General features: G+C 50.0%; 2 protein-coding genes across 5 annotated transcripts in view; one reads left to right on the plus strand and one right to left on the minus strand.

Moving 5' to 3' along the window:
• The window catches only part of LOC121603669 (cytosolic carboxypeptidase Nna1-like), a 31926-nt gene extending 6479 nt beyond the window's left edge, over positions 1-25447 (minus strand). For 2 of the 4 annotated variants that reach the window (XM_041932753.1, XM_041932761.1), the window contains exons 1-11: positions 24978-25445; positions 10460-10641; positions 5681-5833; positions 4051-4856; positions 2015-2164; positions 1568-1874; positions 1390-1494; positions 1153-1328; positions 920-1082; positions 696-854; positions 558-626 (exon numbers count right to left, since the gene is read on the minus strand). In XM_041932753.1, the coding sequence (XP_041788687.1) occupies positions 558-626; positions 696-854; positions 920-1082; positions 1153-1328; positions 1390-1494; positions 1568-1874; positions 2015-2164; positions 4051-4856; positions 5681-5833; positions 10460-10641; positions 24978-25008 (2301 nt within the window). In that variant the 5' untranslated portion in view covers positions 25009-25445. Of the gene's footprint in view, positions 1-480; positions 627-695; positions 855-919; positions 1083-1152; positions 1329-1389; positions 1495-1567; positions 1875-2014; positions 2165-4050; positions 4857-5680; positions 5834-10459; positions 10642-24977 lie in introns of all 4 variants that reach the window. The other 2 variants (XM_041932777.1, XM_041932769.1) reach the window with 2 other exon arrangements.
• LOC121603689 (glutamine-dependent NAD(+) synthetase) overlaps positions 1-26538 on the plus strand; it is a 37926-nt gene that overhangs the window by 7052 nt on the left and 4336 nt on the right. Inside the window, exon 2 of the mRNA XM_041932799.1 lies at positions 12246-12283. The gene's annotated coding sequence lies outside the window, so the exon portion shown is untranslated. The remainder of the gene's footprint in view (positions 1-12245; positions 12284-26538) is intronic.

Raw genomic sequence — 26538 nt, forward strand, 5'->3', positions numbered from 1 at the left:
GATATTCATGATTCTTTGGGGATAGCTGAACCATCGTGTTCGAAAATCAGATTCATTGATTTAATTGAATGATTCATCCAGCGTTTTGAGTCTGGATGTCAGATACAACACTTTTGCGTTCGAAGTTACCACTAAGGTGTACTATTTGCTACGTGGGGGATCGGGGATAGGTGTACTAAACAGGACAGATTAAACAGAGTGCGCTTCTGTGCGTGTGTGAGTGTCTACAAGATGGTGGGCAACTAGCGAAGATAATACGTAGGTGTGTGAGGGAAATAAAACAGAGCGGAGAGAAAGCTTGGGAAGGGCGCGACGCCACCCTGAGCACCGCATGCCAACCAATGGGATGAGAGGTCCCGGCCTTGTGTGCGTGACGTGGTGTTTGGTGCGTTCGGTTGGCGTCGTCGTTGGCAGGGGTCGCTAACGAGGGCGTTTGCGAACTGGTTTCAGCTTTCATTGAGCCACCAGAAGCTTTCCTGCTGCTCTGTGCGCTGCGCCTTCCGCAGCCTTTTCTCCCTCTTGCGTATCTTCTTAATGCGTCTTAGGTAATAATTTACTTTGATTGGATTATCGTCGTAATAGTCCATCAGCGTCTCGCAGTACGCCCGTCCGATGTGCTCGTAATCCTGCGGGTGGAGATTATGGGATGAGCGTTAGGCCAGGGGGAGCTACGTAACGTTATGTGATCTGCTTACCGCAGTTGAAAAGTGGGTACCGGCGCGGCCTCCCATCGTGCTGCCACCGAAGGACGCCTCCAGCGTGTAGCTATTGGTGACGCCCAGCACCCACACGACGATCCGGCCGGTGCCTTCCTTGTTCTTCTGCACCTTAAACTTGCAGTTCTCGAACGAAAACTAGAAGCAGGAGAAGTGTGCGTGTGAAACAAAAGACCAAATCCTTTTGCCAATTCCGCCTGTACCTTGTCTGCCACATTCTTGTGCAGCATCAGCGGGAAGACTTGCTCCAGCAGGCGTCGGTCCGGGTGCCGCTTGAGGTTCTCGCACCCATAAATGAACACGTTGTGTTTGCGCGAGTGCGCATGCATATCGCAGTACATCGCGACTCCGCAATCCTCCATCAGTCTGTAATGCAGAGGGTAGGGTGAGCGTTAGAAGCGTAACAGCAAGTGAACAGAGTCTACACGCTGCCTACCTTCTTATCATTGCCTTCGTGTTCCAGATCGAGGGATAGGTTTCGCGTATCACCGTGCGATACTGGCGATTAAGATCGCGCCCCGTCAGCGAGCTGCGGGTGTTGCCCACGATGACGCCGTCCGGGTTGAGCATCGGCACCAGCTTGAAGATGAACTTGTGCCGTAGCTTCTTTGCCTGCGATGGAAGTGAGAGGCTGTTGGGCCACCGTTACGCTATGAGCACGACCCATACTTACCACGTACGAATCGCCGGTAATGAAGTCCATCAGACCCTTCATCATCCAGGAGGACGGGCTCTCACCCGGATGAACACGTGCGGTGATAATGACTGCTTTCTTTTTCTGCGTGCGAGAAACAAGACGTTCGAGATGTTAGGATCTTCCGCGCGGTATCTTCCCAGGTCTGGCCGCGTACCTTTTGATTGTCGTCTTCGTGCGTGGTCGGCGCGGTGACGGTGAGATAGTAGACGTTGTTGCCGGCGAGCGACCGGCAGAGCAGCCGCAGCTTGCAGAACTTCGACTTGACCGGGTTGCGCTGGATGCACATCAGATAGTCCTGCAGGTCGGAGTAGGTGTACGGGTAGCTGTGGGCGAAGTAGACCGTATCGCCGTCGTACTTGAACTCGATGTTGAACGACAGCGTGAACGAGCTGGTGCCGATGTACTCGTCCTCGTCGTCGTCGGCCGGCCGGTGATGGTAGTGGCTGTAATTGTATCCATTGCTGCAGGGGTAGGGGAAGAGATAGCAAAAGGAAGACATCCCGCCGAGCAGCGTGACGTGAGACTAGGACGAACTTCTTATACGACTACTACTACTACTACTACTACGTGGGCCCAAATAGCCGCGTGACAATTGTCATACCTGTTGTCCTCGTTTCGGAAGTAGGCAATGTTGTCGCCGCACCGTCTCCAGCCGACCTGATTGCATTCCGCATCCATCGTCGAGTACATCAGCGGCCGCATGCCCTCCTTGTAGAGGCTGTCCGGTTTCGTTAGATTGATGATGGAGAATCTGTGAAAGGAGAAGGAAACGTTATTCCAACTACAACTACGAAACAAACACACACAGACAGCAAGGAGAGACAGAGAGAGACACACACACACACAAACAAGGTTCTTTGACCTCACTGATGATGCTCCAAGAAAGTGTTAACCAGTAGGATGGTGCAAGAAGCTGTTGACCGAAGCTGCTGAAGTTGTTGCAACATACACGACCGAGTCGCGACAACATTGTCCCCACCCGCGCACCCCCTTGCGGCCTTGTGACCGCCTGTTTCGAATTATTTTTATCGCGTTCCGGATCCCGGAATAGCGGCGAAAAAGAGGTTCCGTGGGGTTGGAGACCACCGGAGCGCAACAACCAACAGCTGTGCCGTCTTAATTGGTTAACCCGGGTCCCCGGGACCTGTATTTCATATATTTTTTACTGCCGGTCTAAAACTGTCCCATTTGGCGAGCGTAGTGCACCAACCGCCGAGCGAACCGACCACCTTGAGCGGGGAGAGAAAAAAAAAATAGTTTGCTTTTTCCTCGGAAGCGTCAACACTGTGTCGACAGCTGGAGGAAGCGCTCCCCGGGGGGATGGTCGTTGTGCATCGGACGTGTTGTGGTTGTTTTTTTTTATTGCTTCCTCGAACACGTTCGACACGGTGCTTTGTGTTTATCGGATGACATGGGTTGTTGGATAAATAATGACCCGCACTGTAGTTGTCTCGCCAACTTCCAGTTGTTGTGGAAGATCTTCGGGCCGGCGAGCGGAAGATAGCACTGGGAGCTTGAGTTTCAGGTTAGGTCATCTAGATATTTATAAAAGCAAAGGTCATCATTGTTGGAGTGGACCTTCCCGAGAAGAATGCATGATTCTTTGAAGTATGATTGGAGAGATCTTTGGGTCCTCATGTATATCCGAATGATCGTTCCAAAATGTCTCTCATGCAACCCCCTGCAATATCTTAGCAGCATCCAAGATGTTCTGCGCTATTTCTAGCGCATGCTACAACCGTACCAACAGCTTCCTCAGAACTACAGCCAAACCGTTTGATTCCGCTTCGGAAACATTCAAATCGGCCGCTATGCGCGAAATAGTAAACCGCTATTCTTGGCCAAAGGTTTCCCCTGCGTGTGCATCCAAAGTAAGCGGGGCCATTAATTGGCTTGCGTGGACTTGCAAGGTCCACGCGTTGGAGATTCGTTGGTTGTTTGTAATCCCTGCTGGTTGTGTTCGCTGGCGCCGTTGCTTCCCGTTCGGAAGAGTTGGAGAAGGTCGTGGAGCACCCGGAGCAGTACCGCGCGCGTGTGGAGCAGCGCCCGGTCGTTAAGCATAATAATCGGCTCATTTCGCACGCCGCCCGTCCTTCCACAAGCCAGCCAGGGCCCACAAGCGCGAACGCAGTTTGATCATTCGCGTTCACTGTGTGTGTGTGTGTCACGACGGGCCCAGTAAAGGCGTTGGAAATTTCGGTGTATATTTATACACCGAACAAAGGGGGGATGGGAGCGAAAATATCACCCAAAAACCACAAGGTTCAGTAATTAATGGCCAGATTTTGGGACCATTTAGTCGGTGTGTGTGTGTGTGTGCGCGCGCGCGCGTGTGTGAAAGATGTATGGAAACGGCGAAATCGAAAATATCGTCCAAACGGTGGTGTCTTTTTGGTTTGCTGGTTTTGTTGCAGATCTTGTCGGATCTTGCGCGTGGGTCGTCAAAATGATGAGCGCGCGTGCTCGTAAACCCGAAACCCGGATCGGACATCGACACCGTACGCTCTGGCCCGACGTCGTGTTGCACACGGCACAGCAACTGTGTGCATGTGGCTCACACCCTCCCTACGGTCCTACTATGTCTGTGATTGGAGTTGCTAGGAGCGTTAGCTAGGACGAAAAGCGGCGGTCACTCACCTGTACACTACCTTCGCCTTGGTGTTCTTCACCTGAAAGTAGAACCACTGCGTGTGCCGGTTGGTGTACATGTCCGGGCGCAGGTAGAGCTCGTAGTAGGTCGGCGTGATCTTGATCGCGCGCCCGAGATTGCCGCTCTCGAACCGGGACTCGAACACGAGATCGTCCGGATCGAGCGGCGTCGGATGGGCGGCCGGCTGGGCCTTCGAGCCGCCGACCGTCGAGCGGCTAAACTGCGGACAGAGATCGGGTGTGCGATTAGTGGTGGTCTTGCTCATGCTAGCCGGTACCGCCGGCGACGACCCCGTCTGTTCGCCGTCGGAGTCATCCGACTCGTCACTGTTGTTGCTGTTGTTGTTGTTGTGGTTGGTGCTGCTGGTACTATCCACGTGTCTGAGCGGTTGGCAGCCGTCACGATCACTGTCGGGACTGCTGCTCACGGCCTCCCTGTCACACGCTGTGCTACATTCGACCTGCTTCTCGGCATTCCCTTCGCCCGATGCGCCGCCAGCCGACGCCTGTTTTCGCAAATGCATGGCGACAAGCTCCCGTTCGGGTGTCGGTGACTCCTCCACCACCTGATGGACGGTCTGGTTCTCCTCGTCGTACGGCAGGATCTCGCCCGCATCGTTCATCTCCTCGTACGAGTAGTCCCGGTCGACGTACTCGCTCGCCTCCCACTGCAGCAGGGTGCGCTGGAGCCGCCGGCGAAGCTGCCGAAGATGCCGAAGCACCGAGCCGCCACCCTTCCCCGGGCACGGTTCGGGCTCGGGCTCGGGCTGCGTTACCTCGTCATCCACCGGCAACTGTGTGGCGCCACACACGCGGCAAAGGAACGAACACGGACCCGGGATAGGGAGGCAAAAACCAATGAATGGGGTAGGAGCGGGGGGGGGGGAATGAAGGTACATGAAAGTAACACAGACCATAGAAAGAAAAGAAAAACCATGAGCATGGAAGAAACAGAAAAAGCGCGCCACAGAATTCCAGTTAGTGAGCTTCCAGTCCGCGCTCGCTCCAAGCTGCTCGGGAGGGACTCAAAGCTGCAGCTAATGAGTGGGCAGATGGGTGGGCCGGTTAGTAAGAAGGGGGGACGCAGTTTGCTCTGCAGTATTAGAGATGTGCGTCGCCGTGTTCTTTTGCAGCCGCAGCAAAGGGTTTTACGCTTCAGGACGGGACAACAACGGTGTGCATTGGGGTGTTTGGCGTTGCTTTGGTTGGTGTAGTACACGCACTGAGATGAGATGAGTGCCCCAGGCGGGCAGTACGAGAGCATCCGCTTCGCATCGGATGGTGAAATAGCACACGTATGGACGACTTCATCCCATTGCCAGCTACGTACGAGTTGTGGCGACGAGATTACTCGACTCCTTGCCTGGAGTTTGCATGTTCTTTTGTCCTTGTGCATTGGGACAGTCGCCTGCGGGGAAAAGCGAAGCTCGATGGTCGATGGCGAGATGAGGCAGCCACACAACAACAACAACAACAACAACAACAACTGCGACAGCACAAACAAACACGCACAAGCGGCACAGCATGTGTTGGGTTATCTAGATCCGCGCACGGTGGTGGAATTAGCCGGGCAAGTGCCCGAGGCGGGTTAGCGCGAGCCAGGAGCGGAAGTACTTACGTAGTGCACGGCGCTGGTCGGGTTGTAGTTGTACACGATGATGCCATTCTCCTCGCCTACCGGGCGCGGTTGCAACTCCTTGCCGGTCGGCTGGTAGTACGGTTCCGGCGTTTCCGGTGCGTCGTCCAGGTGATACACGCGCTCCTCAAGCACCTGAGAAAGGGAGAGAGAGAGAGAGTGCAATAATGAGTGATGCTTTCACGGAGGCGGCTTGAAAACAGCCTTTTTGTTTCCTTCTCTTGATTTGGAGCGGCTTGGAATGGTTCTTACAATTGAAATGAAGTTAAAATTACGCAGTTTTATGGCCTCCTTAGATTGTGCACTTGCGTTGGATGTGTCAGGCAAATAGAAGGAGTAAAACATTGTTACTCCAGTTTTTGGGTCATTACAACAAACATTGACACAACCTTCTGTATGTATGTATCACTTAATGCTTGGAGTTTCATAACTTTGCTAACTCTTTGTGACATACAGGTGAATTCAGTAATGATTGGGAGATATTCTGGAATTGAAATTTGTTGGATAGGACACTCTCTAGGATTTAGACTCTAGGGTGAGGTCTCTTTAGGTGAAGCTGATGGGCAAGGAACTTTAAATGACTCTTTCCGCTTCTCCACATCTACTTTATTCCCTGAAACCTTTGATTATTCCATTTCAAAAAGCGAAGAACTACCGGCTCCACACATCCCAAGTAGATCCTAACTTGAAACTTCAACACTTGGGGACTTGTATTTTCGCCTAGAATTGGATTGGATTTGTAACAGGGGGTTATCATGTGTTAGATTGCTCGACACATTTGCACGGTTAAGATGTTAAGAAGATGGTAAAAACCAAGATGACAACTAGATGTTGAGGTTCCTAGAGTAGCTAGATGCAATTGTTTGTCAGATCCCAACATGACTAGATGACGAACTAAGAATTAACGTCGCAACGTTTAAATCCTCTTCCACTTCGGTCTTTTTGTGATCGTTTATCATATTCGCTCAATGAGTCAACTCCTCTTGATGAGAATGAATCGTACAAAAACGTCATTGGAAATTTGATGCCAGCTAACCGAGACAAAAGGACGCATACATCCTTGGAAAAAACGTAACAGTAGGATTGGAACTTACGTAATAAAATTGGAAAAGATTTATCACCTGAAGGGCACCTGATGTGGAGATTGAACGCAATAAAGCTTATACCACGCGTAAATTAGTCTCTAAAACGCAAAAAAACCTCGTTTTTGACGCCTCACTTTGGAACTACTCGACCTTTCGCCGGCGTCCAAAAGTTCGATAGCATCCCATTAAGCATGGAGTCGGCCGGTGCTCTGCTACGTACCCATTACTCCTTGTTATCGTGCCCCCGCACAGCAAGACGTTAATTACAATGTATGTGACATTTTCTGGCTCACATCGACTGCTGGAAACCGCCACCGTCCCGCATCGGGCAAGCAATTAAAAGCTTCTCCGCACCAAACCACCAGAGCTTAGCAACAGCCGGTGGCGGCACAGCCCGCCGGACGAACATAAATTTAATGGCGCTGCTCGGGCTGGGTTGACCACCGAGCAGAGGATAAAAGGTTAATCAATGCCGGCGACCGGGAGCGCCCACCGCTTGCGTGGCACTTAGCAGAAGGGATACATTTATTCATCATAAAGCAAAGCAAAGGGGGAAAACAGAAAGAAAATCTAATCGATCCCCTCACCAACCTCAAATTGGGACGAAACCCCCCCCCCCCCATTAAAGGAAAAGGGTGGGAATGGGTGTCTAAATTTAGCAGAACCGGTGTGGCTCCTGTGTCGGTGGGCGAGAATTCGAATAACAAACAGGAGTCATTGTACCTTTGGTTTCGAAGCACCCACACAAAAAAAAAATGAAAAGCCATCCTAGATTGGCAACATACTCTGACAGTAAGAGTGAGAGGACAGGGGAAGGGGGGGGGGGTGTGGTGGGTTGGAGAGAACAAAGCCCGGGTTTTTTTGTTCTTGTTATTCGACTTTCTTTCGCCGACTAACCAACTAAGCAGCGAAAGGCGGCGGCGGCGGCGAAATGGGGTTCCGTCCTGCCAGGGCCGCGGGCCGCGGGTGTGCGGAAAATTCATTGCACGAACGCGGCTCGAACGCGGCGGTACCTCCTGAATGACTTCATCAGGCCGCGACTGAAACGGTGTGGGTGGAGGCGAAGTATCGATGGCGGAATTTCGGTACAATTCCACTTGCGTGCTTCCGCTTGATTGGTGAGCTTCCCCTCACTCACGGGTGACGTAACACTGGGAGCGAGCTGGTTTTGGGGCTTTGGAAATGGGCAGAAGGGAGGGGATTGCCCGATTGAAAGAGTACGGTGGTAAAATGCCGGCTGCATCGATCTGATGGCTTCGTTTGATTGGCTGCTTTGCGAGGGAAGAAAATGCTCGCTAGTGGGACAAAAAAAAAAACACACACACACACACACTCAAAACAACGAGGCAAACGATATGTTGGCAAGCAAGGGAAAAAATGCAAAAAAAAACAAACACATACACACGCAAAAATTCGCGTTGTTTTGGAGCTGATTTCATAAAAAAATATATGAAAAAAAAAACAAACTTCCCACATACCAAAACAGCAAAAAAAAAAGCAAACGACCAGAGGGTTGGGTAAAGAAATTAATTTCCCTTCACTGCCAGACGAACAAGCCCAAACACCACACGGGCTCTCGTGCCCCCGGTACCTCCCCCGGGCGGGCACACGTCATCGCCATCGGACTTGCTTTGCGTCCTGCAGAGAACATGTTTTTGTGTGTGTGTGTGTGTGTGTGTGTGTGTGTGTTTGTTCTTCGCAACGCTCCCTTTGATCTTCACAATTTCGCCTAACACTGAAGTCACTCCGCCACATAGTGTCCACCCCCAAACACACACGCCACATATGAAACTACCACTACCCACCGAAAGCAAAGGTAGCACACATCAGTACCACCGTATGTCACCCGCACCTTTCGCCGGATGCGCGGGAGAGGCAACACGGACAGGGACGGACGGGTAAACAAAACTGAAAAACAAAAAAATAAACAGAAAGAAAGAAGGCAAAGTTTCAAGGCTTCTCGGTGCTTCAAAATTTCGTTCCAAACTCGCCCCCGAAATATCCGGCACCACACACACACACACACACCCTGCCATGAACCAATTAACATCATCTACACACCGTGCGCCCGGTGCCGTGACCAGGAGCCACTTGTGAAGCGCGGGCAGCTTTCGGGAGCGGCCGGCATTTCTCCCTGCAATCAACTCGCGCAAACACACTTGTCAAAACGCACTCAGAGAGGGGGGGGGGGGGAGCAAACAACAACAACAACAACAAAAACCTTGAAAACTTTTTTCTTTGGTTAGGAGGTGTGTGAAGGAAGCGGTGGAATAATAAAAAAGGACTGCTAAATTTAGTGTCTAGCCAGCTGTCCCTCTGATTTTGTGTGTGTGTGTGCGCTTTTCAGGACAGGGAGGTGGAAGGGGTGGAGCGAGTGATCGGAAATGGAAGCTAATTGCCATACCGCACATCCCCCCCCCCCGCCCCGCGCACCGGCACCACCTTCACCTTAATTTTGAATCTTGATTGGGCGCCCGCGTTTTCGTTCGCAACTTTTCGTTGAGTAATATTTTTCGATTAATGGTAATTAAAACAGCAAAAAAAAAAAGAAAATACAAAGAATGAACGAACGAACGCAACCGCCATCACTTCAACACCTGGTGCCTTTAATTTGCGATTCGTAAAAGGTTTGCCCGCGGTGCGTTTTGGGGATGGGGAGGATGGCCGGCCGGTTGCCAAATGAAATTCATTAATCGAGTGTACCAATCTTTGAAACATGGTATTGCTGGATCGTGTTGTGTGTGTGTGTGTGTGTGTGTGTGTATGTGTGTTGATTTTGTCCTTATTTTCGGTTTACTTTCTTCCAGTTTGTGGAAAAATCTAGTCTCAGAACAGTGTTCGGGGTGGGGACTTTTCACTGGAAGACGCCGCACACCTATACACACTCCGAGCCCTTTGCTTTCCAGCATTTGATTTCATCGATGCCGTTGAAGCACGTACTGTTTTCCGCTCTTTCAGACCCTTCCCTTTCACCCCAACGGTGGCGCAAACGCATCAACAACCGGGCGCCTCCATCGGGTGCTGAACATTTTCAGCCTCGAACAGCCGTTTTGGGCCCCGCTGTTTGATGTTGATTCCTGTGAATGTTTGCGTTCTGTTGGTGTTTCTTTTTCTGTTTTTTTTTTGTTTTCGCGTTGCAGAAACATATTCGAACCCATACAGGGGAAGAGAGAGAGAACGCCGTCCCATCACTCCCCGTCCGTCGTTGGAAGGGTAAAAAGTTCAAACACACGGACTAGGGGATGTACGGGAAAGGGTCAATGTTCTACATTAGCAGCAGGCTGTAGGCGTCGGTGTGTTCGGGCGAGCGGAATGGGAATATAGCGCTAGCTTTTCATCACCCGAAAATTGATTCCGACTGGGGGTTGCAGGGTTGTCGAAATGTTTGTTGCAAATTATTGTAAAGAAATGAGCCATTTTTGAAACAATGTGCCAGTGGGATTTGGCAAGCCGTTCTATGTAGTCATGCCGGTTGACACAGGTTTTTGCTCATGACTTTGGCTGATGAAAATCCCATAAAATTGTCTTGTAATTAAACATTTTCAAAATTACTTTCTGTCATCCCTAGTGAGGTTAAGTTTGACACCCCCGATAATAAGCCGGCTGTTTTTTTTCATTTCTTTCCTTGTTAATTTCATTTTGTTCTGTTTTTTTGTTAATGTTTTTGTTCACCCACCTGACACTCGATGGGCCATCGGGGGGCCTGCTGGGGGCAATCATAGTCTCGTTCCTTCGGCAGTGCGAACAGTTCCCGCGGCTCCTTCAGGCGTGCGATCGGGCGTAGCGTCTTCGAGTCGGTGTTCACCTCGAGCTGATGCGTTTTGAGGCTGTTCGACAGAAAGCTGCCCAAGTAGCCGGCTGCATGCGCCGTCCCAGCCCGGACGGTTGCGGGAAGGATGTGGAAAGCGAGAAATAGTACGGCACACAAGCGCAGCAAGTGAGAGGAAATGGAAGAAAGAAGGAAAAAAAGGATACAAGAATTAGAGTGAGTTGCTTTTTATTTTGATTTGTTTGAGCGCAAATAGCTTTATTTGAGAGCGATTGCACCGAACGAAAGGGAGTGGGTTTATTGCGGGAATAAAAGACCCGAGCCCGAGAGAGAGAGAGACAACGAGTAGCGCGGTTGAATGGAGATAAGTATGAAGAAGAAGAAAAGGCGACCGGGCGAAATAAAAACCTCTTTGTGGGTAAAAATAAATCTTCCCACTGGCGATGCGATTCTTTCATAAGCTTTTCTGTGTACTTCTATGTGTGTGTGTGTGTGTGTGTGCATGAGTAAGCCACTCGCGTTAAGAAACGATACACCGCCGAAGGGCTCTGCAGGGTCGGTACGAAACCAGCTGCGGGAGAGGAGCGAGTGGGTTGGTTGTATGAAATGAGCCACGTTGGCCAAAGTACGCTACGTACAGGCAAAAGTGCAAAAGACATGGGCGCTGATGATGGTGGGCTCCTCCTTCGCTTCCGTGTCCTTGATGAAATGAACGCGAAATCTCATCGATAGGAAAAAGCACCACACACACACACACACACACACACACACACACACACACACACAGCCAGAGACACGGTGAGGGCGAAACGTGCCATCGGAACGAGGCCAACAAGGCACTTGTGTGCAGAAGCCGGGCGAAAGGTTGATGAGGTTACCCTCTGTACCCGCCCGCTTATAACCCCCTCCCACTCACAGTATGATTAAACATTCATAAGGCCCTAATGAGCTTGCGATTTTTTTCTGTGTTGCTGCTGCCGCCGCTACTGTACTCATTATTATTATTATTATTATTATTATTTCGTTACGAACACACAAACCCCCCCCATCCCCCGGATTTCGCGAGGTAAGAACTTATTCGCTGGTTCTGGGTAGCAAACGGCCGTCTTTGTCGATGGAAAGGAACGGAAAGCTCATTTTCTTGAGATTTGCGGTGCTGGCACGCTTTCGCTTATCCGCCTTTTGCCACCGCACCATGATTCTACCTTCTCGGCAAGAAGCAGATGAGATTTTCCCTTTTTGTGTGTGTGTGTGCAATGTGACTCAGTGGTATTTGGGGGTATATTAATCATAAGAGGATCATGGAGAACATTCATTTCATTCCACAAATCTGCCCAAAATCATATCTCATTCTTAGCTGCTTGCATTCTACCGATAAATGAATGTTCTTTTCCGTTGGATGGATCGTGTTTGTTCGCCATTGGCAGGAGGGATCTATCTCCAGCACGGTGACATTCGTTCTCGAAATAGGGCCAGTTGGATGATAATGCTAAAACGTGTTGCAAACGCAACCAATCTTGCTTCGTTGATTAATTATGATTCTGCTTTTTGACTCATCAATCTGATTTTCTGACAGTTAAATAGCGCAAGTTAGTTGAATCTTTCGTGTATTGATTTGAGCCGTTTAATTATTCCTACGGTGATATTCTAATTTTAACTAATTGGAATCTCTTTTATGTTTATTTTATTCTAGGTTTTGGACGCCTCGGCAGCAGGCCAAGGGATAAGTGAGTAAGTATGCTTTTTTGTGCTTTTTATACACTTATTTTTGACCTCTTTTGAATTGGAGTGGTTGCTCTCTTTGCGATTCTAACCGAAAGGGCTCTTGCCGAAAAGATTCTTGCACAGAGGCAGTAACTCATTGAAAAAGCTCGTCCTACTGCACGCGCCGAAGTAACAAAGTCAAGGCGGTGGCTTTGATTTTTCCGCCTTTAAATCAGCTATGCAAAGTGAGGTGGCCGTTGAAAAGGTCTCCTGCACACTTCAACATAAACGTGATGGATTTCTCGGCGAAAAACACTCAAGAGATGTGCTTTTTATTCATCTTTTTTTTTAGTCCTTCGAGCCGGATTTTTCGCTGTTTTGCGCTTTCTTGTCGCAAAAAATTGTGTTTCAATTTGTTTTTTTTTTCTGCTGACAATTGATTCATCGTTCGAAACAGTTTGAACAGTGCTGGCGCTGTTTTGCTTCCCATTCCAGGGCTCAATGTTCGGGTAGCATGTACAAAACTGCCCGCCGCCAAAGAGCAGCATCATTAATTTTCACCACAATCCCATTCTTCCCCACTGAGGGTTTGAGGAGGGCGGTAGATGGAAAGAGAAAACAAACATGGTGCACCTGATGCGTGCAAATATCAAAAACGCCCACACGCACACACTGGTACACAACAACAACACATTATGCTGTGTGTGTGTGTGTGTGGGTGCGTGATCTTACAGCGTCGCCAGGCGGACGTTTGGTAAAGACAACGTAAACATACCGCACCGCGCACCTTGTCGTCGCCACCGCACCAGAACGCGACACACTATCGCGATTGGCACGGGTTTTTGCGTTTGGTGCACGATCCACCCCGGCACCCCCGGCACCACCGGCCTCCCATGTTAGGCTGCCAAGCGAAACAACTGCTAACGATCAGCTGTTTGGGCCGCTGGCGATGATGATGATGATGATGGCATCAGAGCAGCCGCAATCGCCACGGGTACGATCCTCGCAGGTTTTTGGTGTCGTTGTTGTTGCAAGATGCAATTGTTTTTTTTTTTTTTTGGTCGCTATTCTACCCCACTGTTTACGTGCGTGTGTTTGTGCAGGCCAGCGAGCCATTGCCGCTGTTGTGCTGGCGGCATTAATTTTGTAAATACAAAACAAACAAGCGGCGCGAGTTTTTTTTCGTCGGAAGCAGCATTTAATTTGATCTTTCGTGCTGATCTTAGGGCGAATTGGGCCGCGGGAACATGAAGGGTTTTTCTTTACTACGATCGGAAAGCTACCCGCTCCGTGCTGCCCCTTACCGGTGCTGCTGGTAGCGTACGGAATGATTGTTGTGATCGTTGCGGTCGGCTTGGCGAGGTTGCGCGAAGTTGATTGTTGACACTAATTAACTAATTAGCCAGGAATGTGCCCAACATTCGGGACACACTGGCTTGCACGCACCCACACACATACACACACACACACACACACGCACCCCTCACGCATACACACGCACGCACACTCACTCACAGTTCCGAAACGATCGACGGAAAGGCAGGCAACACTAGACAACAAACCCGAAGTACGGGAAGACTTGTCTGTCTAACGAGGGGGTGGGCTGGCCCGCGAAAAAAGCGCGTTCTGCGTTCGTACGTCCACTGACGAGCGTCTTCACCGTGCGACTAAATGTGCCAAGCGAACGGCTGGCCGGCCTGGCTGGCTGGCTGGCTGGCTGGTTGGTTGGTTGCCTTCGGACTGTATGGGAATGTGCACGCGGTGGTTCCCCCGATCTCCAACAGGACCTCGCTGCACCTGTCTTTCGCTCTCTCTCTCTCTCTCTCTCTCTCTCTCTCTATCTCTCTCTTTCTGTCGCAAAAATACACTCCCAACCCCTCCTGGTAGGCAGATGCGCTTTTCTATGTGTCTGCTCACTCACTCACTCTCTCTCTCTCTCGTTCGCTTCTTCTCAGACTCGGGGGAAAAGTCTTCCAATGTATGTCATCGTATGAGGCGCGCGCACAAAGGAGCAGCGGGAAAGTGTGCGAAAGCGAGAGAGAGAGAGAGATAGAGAGATAGAGGGAGATGCAAAGCATGGTGAACGCGCTCGCTTTTTTGCGCTTCGTGCTGCTCACAGTCCGTACGCGCTTCACGCAAAGCAGCAGCACCAGCAGCACCCGGCTGCCCGAACGAGGAAGCGGTTCGTTTCGTGTCGTGCACTATGGGCTCACCGGTGGACAGGAGCTAATTTTGCAATCTTTTGCGGGAAGGTTTTACCGTGTGCGCTGTGTGGTTGGTGTTCGGTGGTGTGCATCGCTCGTGCTCTGGTGCATCGGTTCGTAAAAGTGGTATTCGACTCGTGAACAAATTTCTGAACGGCGCTTGTTTGTGTCAATTTTGTAAAATTGCTTCTCCCTGTATACTGCGATCTTACATCATCTTTAACCTTCATATCTAGAACCAAAACTACTCCTTTACTTATATTATCACCTATCCGGGTTGGCCATACATTTTATACGGGAATTTACATTTTTTTATTGGAAAAAACTCAATTTTACTTCATTTATGTTTTTTTATGATAATAATAATTGTTATGACTTATAACTTTTAGTTACATACAATTTAACGTATGTAAAACAGAAACACTTAACCATGGAATCTAAGAGACATATTATGGCGGTTGTACTGTTATTCTTTGACACGAATATTTAAAGAGTCTTCGCATGATTTTATGGTCCAGTGTACCGACAGAATATATATCAGACCCATCAATTATGTGTTTTATCGCCACAGTTGAAGTGTCTAGCAAAATATTAAGCGCAAAACCAAGATAAGCCCGTAAATGAACTTGACGCTTGACGTGCACATGGTCGCATTTGCTTATCTGCATCTCACTGTTGTTATCAGCTTTCGCTTGGTAAATTAAATCTTATTATATGTACTGTACTTTATGCAGTCAATAAGAATCATATTGGGTTAGTCCAGGGGGGTCTTTAAACTTTTCCCTTCGCGGGCCGCATTGCTTCGCAAATAACGTTGCTAATGGCCATTTTGGAGTTACCCGCAGCTAATGCGTGAACGTTATATTACGCTTGTTAAAGAAAATACCATCATTGGGGCCCTTCACGATTTCTAGTCAGTTTTTTGTATGGAGTTTTACAGTTGGAGGCTGAAATCATGTAAACACTCCGTACAAAACCACACACAAAACTAGCCTGCAATTTTCAGTCTAGATTAATTCTAGCTAGAATTAGATTCGAGTACCTACTCGAAAAATGGGAAAACAAGGTGGTGTTTACATTTTTCCCAAGGTGCATGTTTTTTTATATCCATATTTGAATATCACTTTTTGACAAGACGGCTGAACACTTTTGCTCAAACAGGCTTTCTGGAGGATTGACGAATATTCAAAACACTATTAAAATCTTCCTTCGGAAACAGAAGCGGTAAAATTCAGTCTTCTAAATTCATACTCCTTGGGATAAGCCCGCATGTATATTATACCGACTTAGATAACTGTTCAAAAACTGCTATACAATGCAAACGGCTGACAGGCTGAAATTTCAGCCAACCAACTTCAAACGGAAAGGACCCCATTTTCATCATTTTTTCTATCATGTATCAAATATATATTAGTTAACCTAGATTTTTGTGTTTAAAACATACAAGTTAAAATTTGTTTTAACCTTTATAAAAAGTCATCACGGGCCGTAGTTTGTGGACCCCTGGGATAGTCAAGGAATGAAATAAATAAAATAAAATAAAATAAAAAACACTATATTTGAACCCATCTGCACCTACTGTGCGGATCGTTTTCTCTCTTTCTCCCTCTTGCGCTGATCCAATTTGAAGCAAATAAACTACCGAGCAGAAGCGCAGCAGTATAGCTCCTCGATGAGACAAGCAATTGGCGTATGATATACGATACACACTCCACGAATCCCCAAAACGAGGTGGGCGTCGGAAACAACATGACGCGGGGAGAGATTTATGTGTGTGTGTGTAGGTGGGTACGTACGTACGTCGGATCGTATGGCAGCGACCCGAGTGTGTGAGGGCAACACATCTCGCGTCCATCATCCCCGGGGGCAAGCCAAACTCCCGTGTAAAAGGCCGACCGAAAAATGGTCGATGGAAAACAAATGTCACTTGGCAGCTGGTGCAGGCCGCTTATTTCTGCCCCTTTCCATGCGCCGCCATCCCTCGTTTTGGTCCAGTTCAAACAGGTTGTTTGTGCACCCGGCGGGGGCAAGATTAAACTGGGAATCGACGGAAGAGTTATGGCAAGCACACGAATGATGCGCTCTGGAGCGAAGACACCGAACACCCGCAGCAAAGTACGTCCTCCAGGGGGTTTGTTTTTCCTTTTGCTTTGTTTTTTTTTAACCTACGCATCATTTGATTTCCCCAAACTGGGCACAAATGGTAGGGGTAGTGACGGGTTTTGTGTTTTTGTGCTTCCGTATAATATCTGGTGATGTCGTCAGATCTCGCAGCGCATAAAAAAGGAAAGCTTCCATAAGATCAAACAGATTCAAAGTTGATTTGTCCTTCTTTGAAACTGGAGCTGGATGGAAATAGCGTTTCTGTGTCGCATCGTTCTCTCCTGTATTTCCCTCCCATCAAAGCAGGTGCACAACCAAACTCATTTCATGCTGTCACATGCAGCGCGAAACAAACAGGTCGTCCATCCGTGGAAGCTCTGAAGAATTGTTATCGTGTAAACTTATTTAATTACTGGCTTGCTCGCCTTATCTTATTGGAGCAGACATCAAAGCGGTTGAAGTATGAAGCATTCCAGAGGAGTAAATAACCTCTCCATAGCAAAAAAAAAAGTCTAATGTCACCACAAAGTTTGCTTCTTGCCATTCTTATGGGAAGAAAATCCTCCCCAAAAAAGAAGACACGCGTGTTTTTAAATATATCTGCTCATTGCTGGTCGCCCGGTTTCTTCGTACGAAAAAATGGAAAACAATCTTCGGGCTATCCTGCCACTCTCTCTCCTCTCTGTCCTTAACCGTAGGATTTTCGCCAAAGGTACGCCAAATTGTAGATTCCTATCCGTGTAACTTTTCTGTTTATTTTTCGACTCCTCAGAAACGAACGAGCAAAACAAAACACTGTTATGGTCAAGCGTGTGTCTTACAACATGTCCCCCACGGAGCGTCGCATCCGAGCTTGTTTATATGTCACACACATGTCACCGACACTATTTCCAATCTTGGAAGTCCTATTGCTTGGTTACACGCGGGACTTGGCGTACGCGGTCTCCCGGGTGGCGATTGATTTTCATCCATTGGCAGTTGGCGTAATTTCCTGGTGTTCAGAAAACGTTCCTCCAAACGCCGCGTGTGCGTTGGGTCGCTGTAAATAAGTCGACCCAGGTGGGTGGTGCTAGAAAGATGGGTTTGGGTCGAGCGCGCGCTCTAATTGATCTGGCACACCCGGGAAGACAATTATCCGCCGTGCGCGAAAGCGAAAGCCCTTAGCAGAATGGCATTGAAGGGCTGCCCTAGTATTAATAGCTCACACGCCGTTACGTTACGTTCTTTGTCTCTTTATCGGTGGGTGAATGATAGCACCAAGCGCTGGCTTTGCGCTTCCTGCACGTGATTGGCGACCGGCGATCGATGATTGGGTCTGCCGTTCGATCGCGCAATCCACTGTCGCCGACCGCGGTCGTCGTCGATGCACAACGCTTCTTTGCCGGGGTACAGGAATGTGACATCGTATCATCACGCAACACCATTACGTGGGCGGAACGGTTTCGGTGAGGTGTGTTACGGGTAGCTTCAGTCTCGGGATGACGTATGCACATATGGTTGGGGGTGATATGAGGAGCGGGTGAGGAGGTAGGAAAGGGGGGGGGGCAAGTGGCAGGTGTAGTAGTGATGCTTGGCTAGTACGCAAGTGTTGACTGCAAACTGTCACTGAACGCTCTTTTGAAGGTCGATCATCGTTTCGGCCGTGTGCAAGAGAAAGTGGGGAGTGTGTGGGTGTGTGTTTGTACTATTACTGATGCTAACGATCAGCTGGTGGTCGATGTCGCCGTTTCTCAGCTGATCGGAATTCAGCCACGCGGATATATCGCGCGGTTCTGCGTCGTGTTACCAGCAATGATTCTGAGGAGCTCAAAATACTTTCTGCCTTGAAAGCTTTCCATCGGGGGGAAGACAGTAAGCTCGGAGCTTGTTTGAACCTTAGATTGAGTCAGTAAGAAGTAACAATATTAACACTTTCAGCAATAATGGAATATCTGAAATACCAAGAAGATCCTTTATACCTGTTTGATCAGAGCTTGAAGAATTACAGATGACACCAGACTTGTTTGCACCACGGAAATTTGTTTAGATGGGATTGGATTGGATATACTTTGACCATCTGCAGTGATCTCCATTTATTTCCAAGCATTTGGTATCTCAATCCCCGTTACTTGCAACATCTACTACTTCAAGTAGACTACCTCAACTAGGGAAAGAGCAGGAATACAGGCTAAGATGCGTAAACAATAACCCGTCAAGTTAATGATAGACTCTTTGATGCCGGTTAAAGGTAACAAGGGGCAGCTGCGCGGTCATATATTCATTATTATCTTTAAACTTTAACGAGATAATACTACAATACTACTACAAAAGAAATACAGAATCTTCATGGTATGTAAGTTGATCCAGAATATTTTGAGACACCATTTTCTATCTAACCATATGAAAGAGTTTGATACATAGGTGAATGAACAACCTTTGAACCTATCGGTCCCGTTGGGACATTGGGATAGAGACCTTTAGCTGATCAAATCAAGAATATTGATCGATTGTGCACCTTTTGTTTTGCTGAGAGGATATCAATTGTATTCCAAGACTCGTGAAATCTAACCATTGTGTCCTCAAAAACCGTTGAGAAGTTCAAAACACCAAAACCATAACAAAAAGATAGACCCTTGAGTGTCCTTAGCAGGTGACAACTCAATCTAAGAACATCACAGATACTAATAAATCCTCGACTGGGACGATGGGATGGTTAGTGTATGAATGTCTTGGATATTGATAAGTTTTTGTGGCTATTTTTGAAACCCGCAGCGTCTTTGAAGATATTACGTAAAACTCTTGGAGCAGTGGACCAACTGAGCGCCTACACAACGCACCCGAAATGTGCAACAATGCAATTCGCAACTGAAGCACTAATGACCCAGGAACAGTGGGCATGCCGGAACAGCGGACCCGCTACGACGCTCCTGCACAACATTCCACCATCTTGTGTTTGCTCAATTGCTAAACAACGGGCGCGTTGGTTGTGCCATTCCTTCAACCCCCCACACCCGGGGTGGTAACGGGCATCGCAGGCAACTGCGCAGACAAACCGGCGGGGGTGCGAGAGTTGGCGCAAAACGCCACTCTCTCCACCTTGATTTGTTTTGGTTTTTGTTGGCCCTCCGGTGGTGTATATGTGGTTATTTACCGGGGTGCCCGAGGGTTTCGTTTGTTGACTCATTTTCGGACAGGTTTTTTTCAGTTTTTGGATATCCGTTTGTGTGGGTATCGTCGTATTCCACCACACGGACCTCAACATTTTCAGCAAACAGAAAAGAACATCCTGCAATAGGTGAACCAGGCATGGGGGAAATATATATATAAACACACACAGACACAATTGCCCGCCTTCTCGAGGTTGGTTGTTGGGAACGGAGGCGGCGGTGCGTGGGGAGACAGGTTAGGTGGCGAACTTTCCTTTTGCTAGACACATCCCTATTTGTTTCCCCCGCACGAGGATCCGCAAAACGGCCGGTGGCAGTGGAAGGATAGCAACTAACGGGTGGCAGGCCTTGTTGTCTGCGGTGGAATGTTGAGTGACGGGCGAAAATTATTTTCACAGCCCACAGCCCCCTCCCGCCCAGCCCAGCAGCGTGCTGTACATATGCCGTACAGTTGTTCGCTTGTATTGATGGATGGAAGACGTGTGTGCGGGTGAGTCACGCGTCTATTTGGAGCCTTTTCGGGAAGAAACCCTCGTCTCGTTGCACTGTTACTGTTGAAGAAGTGTAAAGATTCTGGAACCCATTTCAGGATCTTTTAATGCACTGCACCTCTCCAATGCATCTCTCTCTTACACACACACACACACACTGTGATTGCTCACTCTAACCTTTTGCTGCGAGTGTGGCACAGACGGGAAATAGCTGCGTCTGCAGACAGCGAACCCGATCGCCTGCCGCCAGGCTCCAGTTCATGATGGCGCTCGCTGGTCCCGGTCGTCCTCCTCCTCTTCCTCTTCCTCCTCTTCCTCCCCGTCGTCTTCGTCTTGGTTCGTCTCTACCCGCCCGGTGCACATGTCCTTACGCACTCGTGCGTGAAACGAAACCGCCGCTAGGGCCGCCGCGCTAAAGGGGACACACGCGGAGGCGCACCAATCACACACACACACGAAACGCACACACAACGCGGATGCACCCTGGAGCAGCAGCAGCACATGTAGCACAGGACAGCACGGGACAATGGTCGGCTTGGCTCTGGCATTGCAGCTGCACCCCGGCCTGTGTGGTACGGCCGAGCGGTTCTGGGGTTCGTTTCCGCTTGCGCGTCCCCGGCCGCTTCCCTTCCCATTCGCCCGTCCGTCTCATCGCCCCTGCCCGCGCTTCGGCAGTGCAGGACACATCAAATTCAGTCCAAGGTTCCAACCCCAGTTCTACCGTTTTTTTTTTTTTTTCGTTTTGCCCAAGCTCCATTCGCGTTCTAGAGCGGGTGGAGACGTGTGTATGAGACGTCCGCGACCGCCGCCACCACCGTTCGCTTTCTCTTTCATCCACAAACCACACCCGGGACGGTTCCTCCTCTCTACGAGCACATTAACTATGCTCCTTTATACTCCCCCGGTCCGCCGCCGGTTCTCTCATCGGGCGCGCTTCGCAACCGCACGCGGGTTGTACGCAGGCTCGGGAACACCCTGGGAGAGGGGGATGGGCACGGCGGGATCCCCGATCCGTCTGATGTCGACCCCAACCTCATAATGGTGCCCGCCGGGCGGCACCAACCAACCGGCGGCGACGGAGTCAAGCTCAAAAAATCAGGTAACCAGGGCAGCAAAACATCAAAGACTTCGGTTGCGCTTGGTGCCCGGTGCCCCTCCATTTATGTATGCAAAAAAAGGAGATAGACGGAGAGAGAGATAGAGTGGGATACACAGAAAGAGATAGAGGGTTCCACTTTTCGATCTACCCGTGAAAACGGGTCGTCTTGGTGTTGGTGGTGGAGTTGAGGCATCGCCGGGAGCTCTTGCGAGGTATCGCGTGGCCGCCACCACGTATGCGCAGTTTGCTGTGCGTGAGTGGGTCTTCAGCATTTGCATCTCCGACCAAGCGACCAACTGGACAACGATAACGTCCTTTGACCGGCCTGTGACCGGCGGCTGTTTTTCCTCCATCGCTCACGGTGCGCTATGTGCTTGCTTTTCATTTCGTGTGCCCTGCTGGAGAAGTCGCTGGAAAGACCCTCCAGACACCAGGGGGGGGGGGGGGCTGGGACGTGCTGGGCCGGGCTTCTTCTCAAAGCCATCGATTTCCCGTCACAGGACGGCGCGATGTGTTTTCTTAGGCCCTGTGTGCCATGCCACACCAAACCGCTGCAGCCTGCAGTCGCTGGAAAATGAAGCGCCAAGCGACGAACACGTTCGGAGAAGCGTTCGAGTGGTTCAAGGCATTGATTGGTTGTTGTTGGCGGTGTGCTTTCTAGCCCAGACCGTGACCTAATGAGGTACTCATCTTGTCGGCACTGCTTGGTGTGTGTGTGTCCCCGTTGCTGCCGTTCAGTCCTGCCTTTCCTTTGTCTTGGACTCGGCCCGCTCAACCAGCGGCACAGGGACAGCCGCTTTGTACCCCGAAATAGACGTTTGCGTAGCGCGCGATGACTTTCGCTTCTATTATGAGCTGCATTAAAACTGTTCCGCGCTGTGTCAAGTAAAGTTCGACAAAGTGCACAAGGGAAACAATGAAAAAGCAAGCGGGCAAACTTGAATCGCTTCACTCGGCTTGGGTCGTTTCTGTCCTTGCGCTGAATATGCTTTCGCGCTTTGTTGCAACTAAACTGAACCATTCGTTTGCCACTTGAAGTTGAGGGGAAGGAAAGAATACGGCGGAGGGACACCAGGGCCAGGCAGGACGGTGTGAGTGCCGTTAGCAGCGAAAGTTAGTCGACAGTTTTTCCGTTTTTTTTCCATATTTCCTTTCATTCTGCAACTTCATCTTCCAACTCCCATCCCCTCCATCCCATCGGTTGGCCAAACAAACCCTCCTTCCCTCTCCACTGCCACGCTCCTGCTCTTGAGGGGGAATATTGCACGCGATCCGGCACAAAGGACCAAGCGGATGTTTCCCGGGGTTTACTGTAAAAAGATTTCTTCTCTGCACATTCCGGTACCGCGCGCGTCTCACACATTTCCAAATCCACCCCCATTCCGAAGGGAACTTCTGCACTCCCCATACACGCTCTCCTCCCCATTCGCTGCTCGCCATCAACGAGGGGGGGAGCGTTACCCTTTGCTACGCTTGCTGCTGCATAGGATATTGAACAAACAACAACATTCCGGCGCGTGCGAGGAGCGGTCGGTGTGGTGTCGTCGTCTCCTGCGGGTGAAACACCGCGGGAACACATACAGACACATACACACAGCCACACATATCCCCTTTGGTGGTGGTGTACCCTTTCGCGTTCGTGAAGATTAGGACATGAACATGGACGGTTTGGACGTGGAGATATAATCAATGTAGTGGCATTCACCGGAATCTGGTCGTAATCCGATCGAGACACGAGAGCGTGAGAACCTGGGCCAATCGTGCCCCCGAACAGCTCTTGGTTGGGTGGGAGGGGTAAAGGTTGTGCAGCCGAGGAAGAATGAAGTAAAGTAGTGAAAAGCGCGCGCCCGAGCGTTGCTTGACATAGTTGGGATTGGGAAACGGTCCACGGCCGGGCTTGTAGGAGCCGGCACGTCTACCCATTCGACCACTAGGCTGTTCCGCTAGCGGGGGCGTTAACTCTTTATGCTATTCAGATTGTCTGCGTGCGTGACAGAATGTCAGCTGTATTTTAGTAAAGCTACGCAGCTCGTTACTTATTGGTCCTTCTTCTTTCATGTATTCTGAAAAAGTTTCTTTGTTGGTGTTTGCCACTTGCCACTGGAGAGGCATCAAATTTACTTATTTTTTTAACTTTATTTTTTAAGTGCTAATCTTTGTGTAAGTGGAAATAAATTGGCATTAGCTTTAGCCATTTACAAACATTGACAATAATAGAAATATAATCTATGAAAACTCCAACAGCGAAAACCAATAAAACTCTCGTACACACCTAACCCTCATTTGCTATTTCTTCCTTCTCTTTATGCCTTTCGATCGCCGTCATACTAAAGTATTCAATTATTCTATGCTACATTTACACACACATACACACACACAAACACCCAAACCGGAAAAAGCCTTTTTCGCGGTTTATGAAAGCTCCTTTGAACTCAGCTTGCTCCGAGCGAGCTTCGACGTCGTAGGAAGGTAAATGAACCTGATCACTTCCTTCTTGGCTCTCTGTCTCGCTCTGCCCTTTCCAAAACCTGAACGCTGGTTGGAGTAATAACTTCGCCATCCTGCTTCCTCTCATGCAGTCTATCCACGTGTGTGAGCTGAGGTTTCCGTGTTACGTAGCGTACCCCGTTGTGGTCTAATTTACATGGCGAATTGTAAGCCCGTGAGGATGAGCAACCCACGAACGAGCTACCCAGCCCAGCGCCCTGGAATTCCTCGTGTCACGGCAGCAAGGGGTTGCTATTCCCACAATTGCCATTTCCCACGGATTGATAGGTAACGTTGCGGAAGGATGTCTTAAAATAGCTCCTGAGCATGGTTTGCTTTAAAAATAGCGCGCCAGAAAGTTTGACAGCTGTCAAACGTACTTGTTGCAAAGCGTTGTACCGCGTGCTTGCGAGACGATCTCACTCTCTCTCTCAGGAACTTGTCAATCCATGGACAAGAAGTTCCCTCCCAGCAACCGCGTGACAGTTTTCGTGTGGTTTCGTGCCTCTGCGGGAGCGGGGAAAGGGAAGCGGTGGTAGCTTTGATTTATATTGTTTCCATTTGTTACTACAAATAAATAAATACATCACGCGAAACACACGAACTCGTTTCGTTTGCTGCTCCTCCCATCGCTACCCCAGGCGCTAGCGGCGCTAGTGGGACACTGCTTTGGATAACACGAACCTCCACGCCACGCTTCTTTGTGTGTGTGTGTGGGTTGTACACCCCACGTGGCAGTTAGAAATGTCATCCGCAGGATCGAAGGAGGTCACACAATAATCGGAACAAGCAAAAGGACTTGTGCAAAGAAACACGAAACGGGAAATCCATTAACCCCAGCGCGCATCCTTTTTTTTGAGGCTATATGGCATACACTAAGGCTCGCCTAGACTAGTCTAGCAGAGGGGGGGTGGGAGTTGCTCGCTTGGATCCTGATTTATGGACGACTCGTGTGCCGACACTCCCCCCCCCTACCGCCGCTGCCCTACTAACACAAAAAGACGCCCCATTTTATGTTTCGAAAACGCTCGTTCGTTCGCGGTTTTGTGGCCAACCTAGTTTGAAGCGCATTGACAGGGAATTTGGAGAGGAGAAGGTGGGTAAGAATGGTTGGGATATTCATTTCGGGAGATTTTAATTGAGTGATATCCTAGTATCACGGACGGGAGTTGGGAGTCGGTGGTCGCTTACCTTCGTTGAGGTTCAAGGGTGCGTCCATCATCGTGCTTCTCGGGAGAGATGTTGCAGCTGAACGTGGGCAGGATTTGGAGGATGGTTGGGATGCTCGGGAGATCTCTTTATCTGCCCGCCGCAAAAGGAGTTCCGGGCCGGAACTCTACCTACGGCCGGCTGGAGACACTGCAGTCCACGCGTTGGCACCTCTAGCCATCTCTGGTGCGCCCGGGCATATCAATATCTCTTCGTTTGACTCGCTGATCCGACCGTGAGGTTGCTGTGGTTGATCGGAGACCTGCACACGAGGACACTGGACACACCAGACACTCTCTCACCCCCACACACACCCACGCGTTCTGAAGATGTTAATCACACCGCTATCACAGTGTGACACCCACGGCGGAGAAGGGAAGTACGCACGCACCAGGACCGAGAACCATCCAGATGCGAATGTTGCGGACCGTTGTGACGTCTCCGCACGCTGGGATGGCTACCGTGGTACTGCCAGAGTGCCAGAGCAGTGCCTGGGCCCTGGTTCTGTGTCCTGCTGCGGTAACGCGGTGTTGCTTTGCCGCTGGATGCCACTGACTGACGAAGACCCTCCGCAAACCCTGTACCCTCCCACCGCTTTCGCGCATCTCTCCTCTGCGGTTCCTGCCGCTGAGAGTGTGGTGGAGCTTTCGAGCAGAGTGGCAACTTGCGTGGCAACCACCACCACGACCCACACTGCGCACTGCTCTCGCTCGCGCGCACCGCACGCGCTGCTGTCTCTATCTTGCTTTCGTTCCGGCGTTCAGGCCAGACCTCCGTTACGCCTCGTGTTGGACAAACTTCCTTCATTTTTTTGTCGTTCGGCTCTCTCTCTCTCCGCGGGGTCCACCTCCCGGTGTGGTCTGGGCCACCACAACCACCTGCAGGGAAAAGGGGCAGGTGCAGCTTACGCGCGTGTTGTGTGTGTGTGTCCCGGAGGGGGGGAAAGGATGGGACGAAGACACGACCGCCAGCTTCGACACGCGCTCGTCCGTGTCGTGCAAAAGACCTCGCGTATGCCGGGAAATGCTTTGTGTCTCGCGTCGCATTTTGGAAGAAGCTTGGTCCGGAAGGAGCAACCAAGAAGGAAGAAGAACAAGAAACAGGCTGACACAGGACACAAAGAACGCTGCCGGGGTGTGTGTGTGTGTGTGAATGTCGAGGGCTTGCATGTGGCTTGTTGCCGAGACACTGCTGACGTGTCGTGTCGGCATCTGGGGCCGTACGCGAAGATGACGTATGGGGTATTTCCAACCAGCGACGACCAGTCATCGCGGGCGCAGTGCACGCGATCGGGAGATGCGGGCGACTTGCGAGGACTTTTGTCATTAGCTTCCCGCAGGGTTAATGGAAGATACTGGCACGCAAACCAGAGTTTTTGGAGCTCCGAAATCCTTGATGCCGTGGCAGGCATCTTCCCCAAAATATTGGGGTCTGAAGTCTGAAGTTTGAAGATCTTCGTGCGAACCTTGGGCATCCTTGGGCTCTAAGTGCACCGTAAAGGTAGGTCACGATTGCAGCAACTACAGCGCTGTTTTATCTTCAA

The sequence above is a fragment of the Anopheles merus genome, chromosome X (genome assembly GCF_017562075.2).
Source record: "Anopheles merus strain MAF chromosome X, AmerM5.1, whole genome shotgun sequence".
Taxonomy (NCBI): domain Eukaryota; kingdom Metazoa; phylum Arthropoda; class Insecta; order Diptera; family Culicidae; genus Anopheles; species Anopheles merus.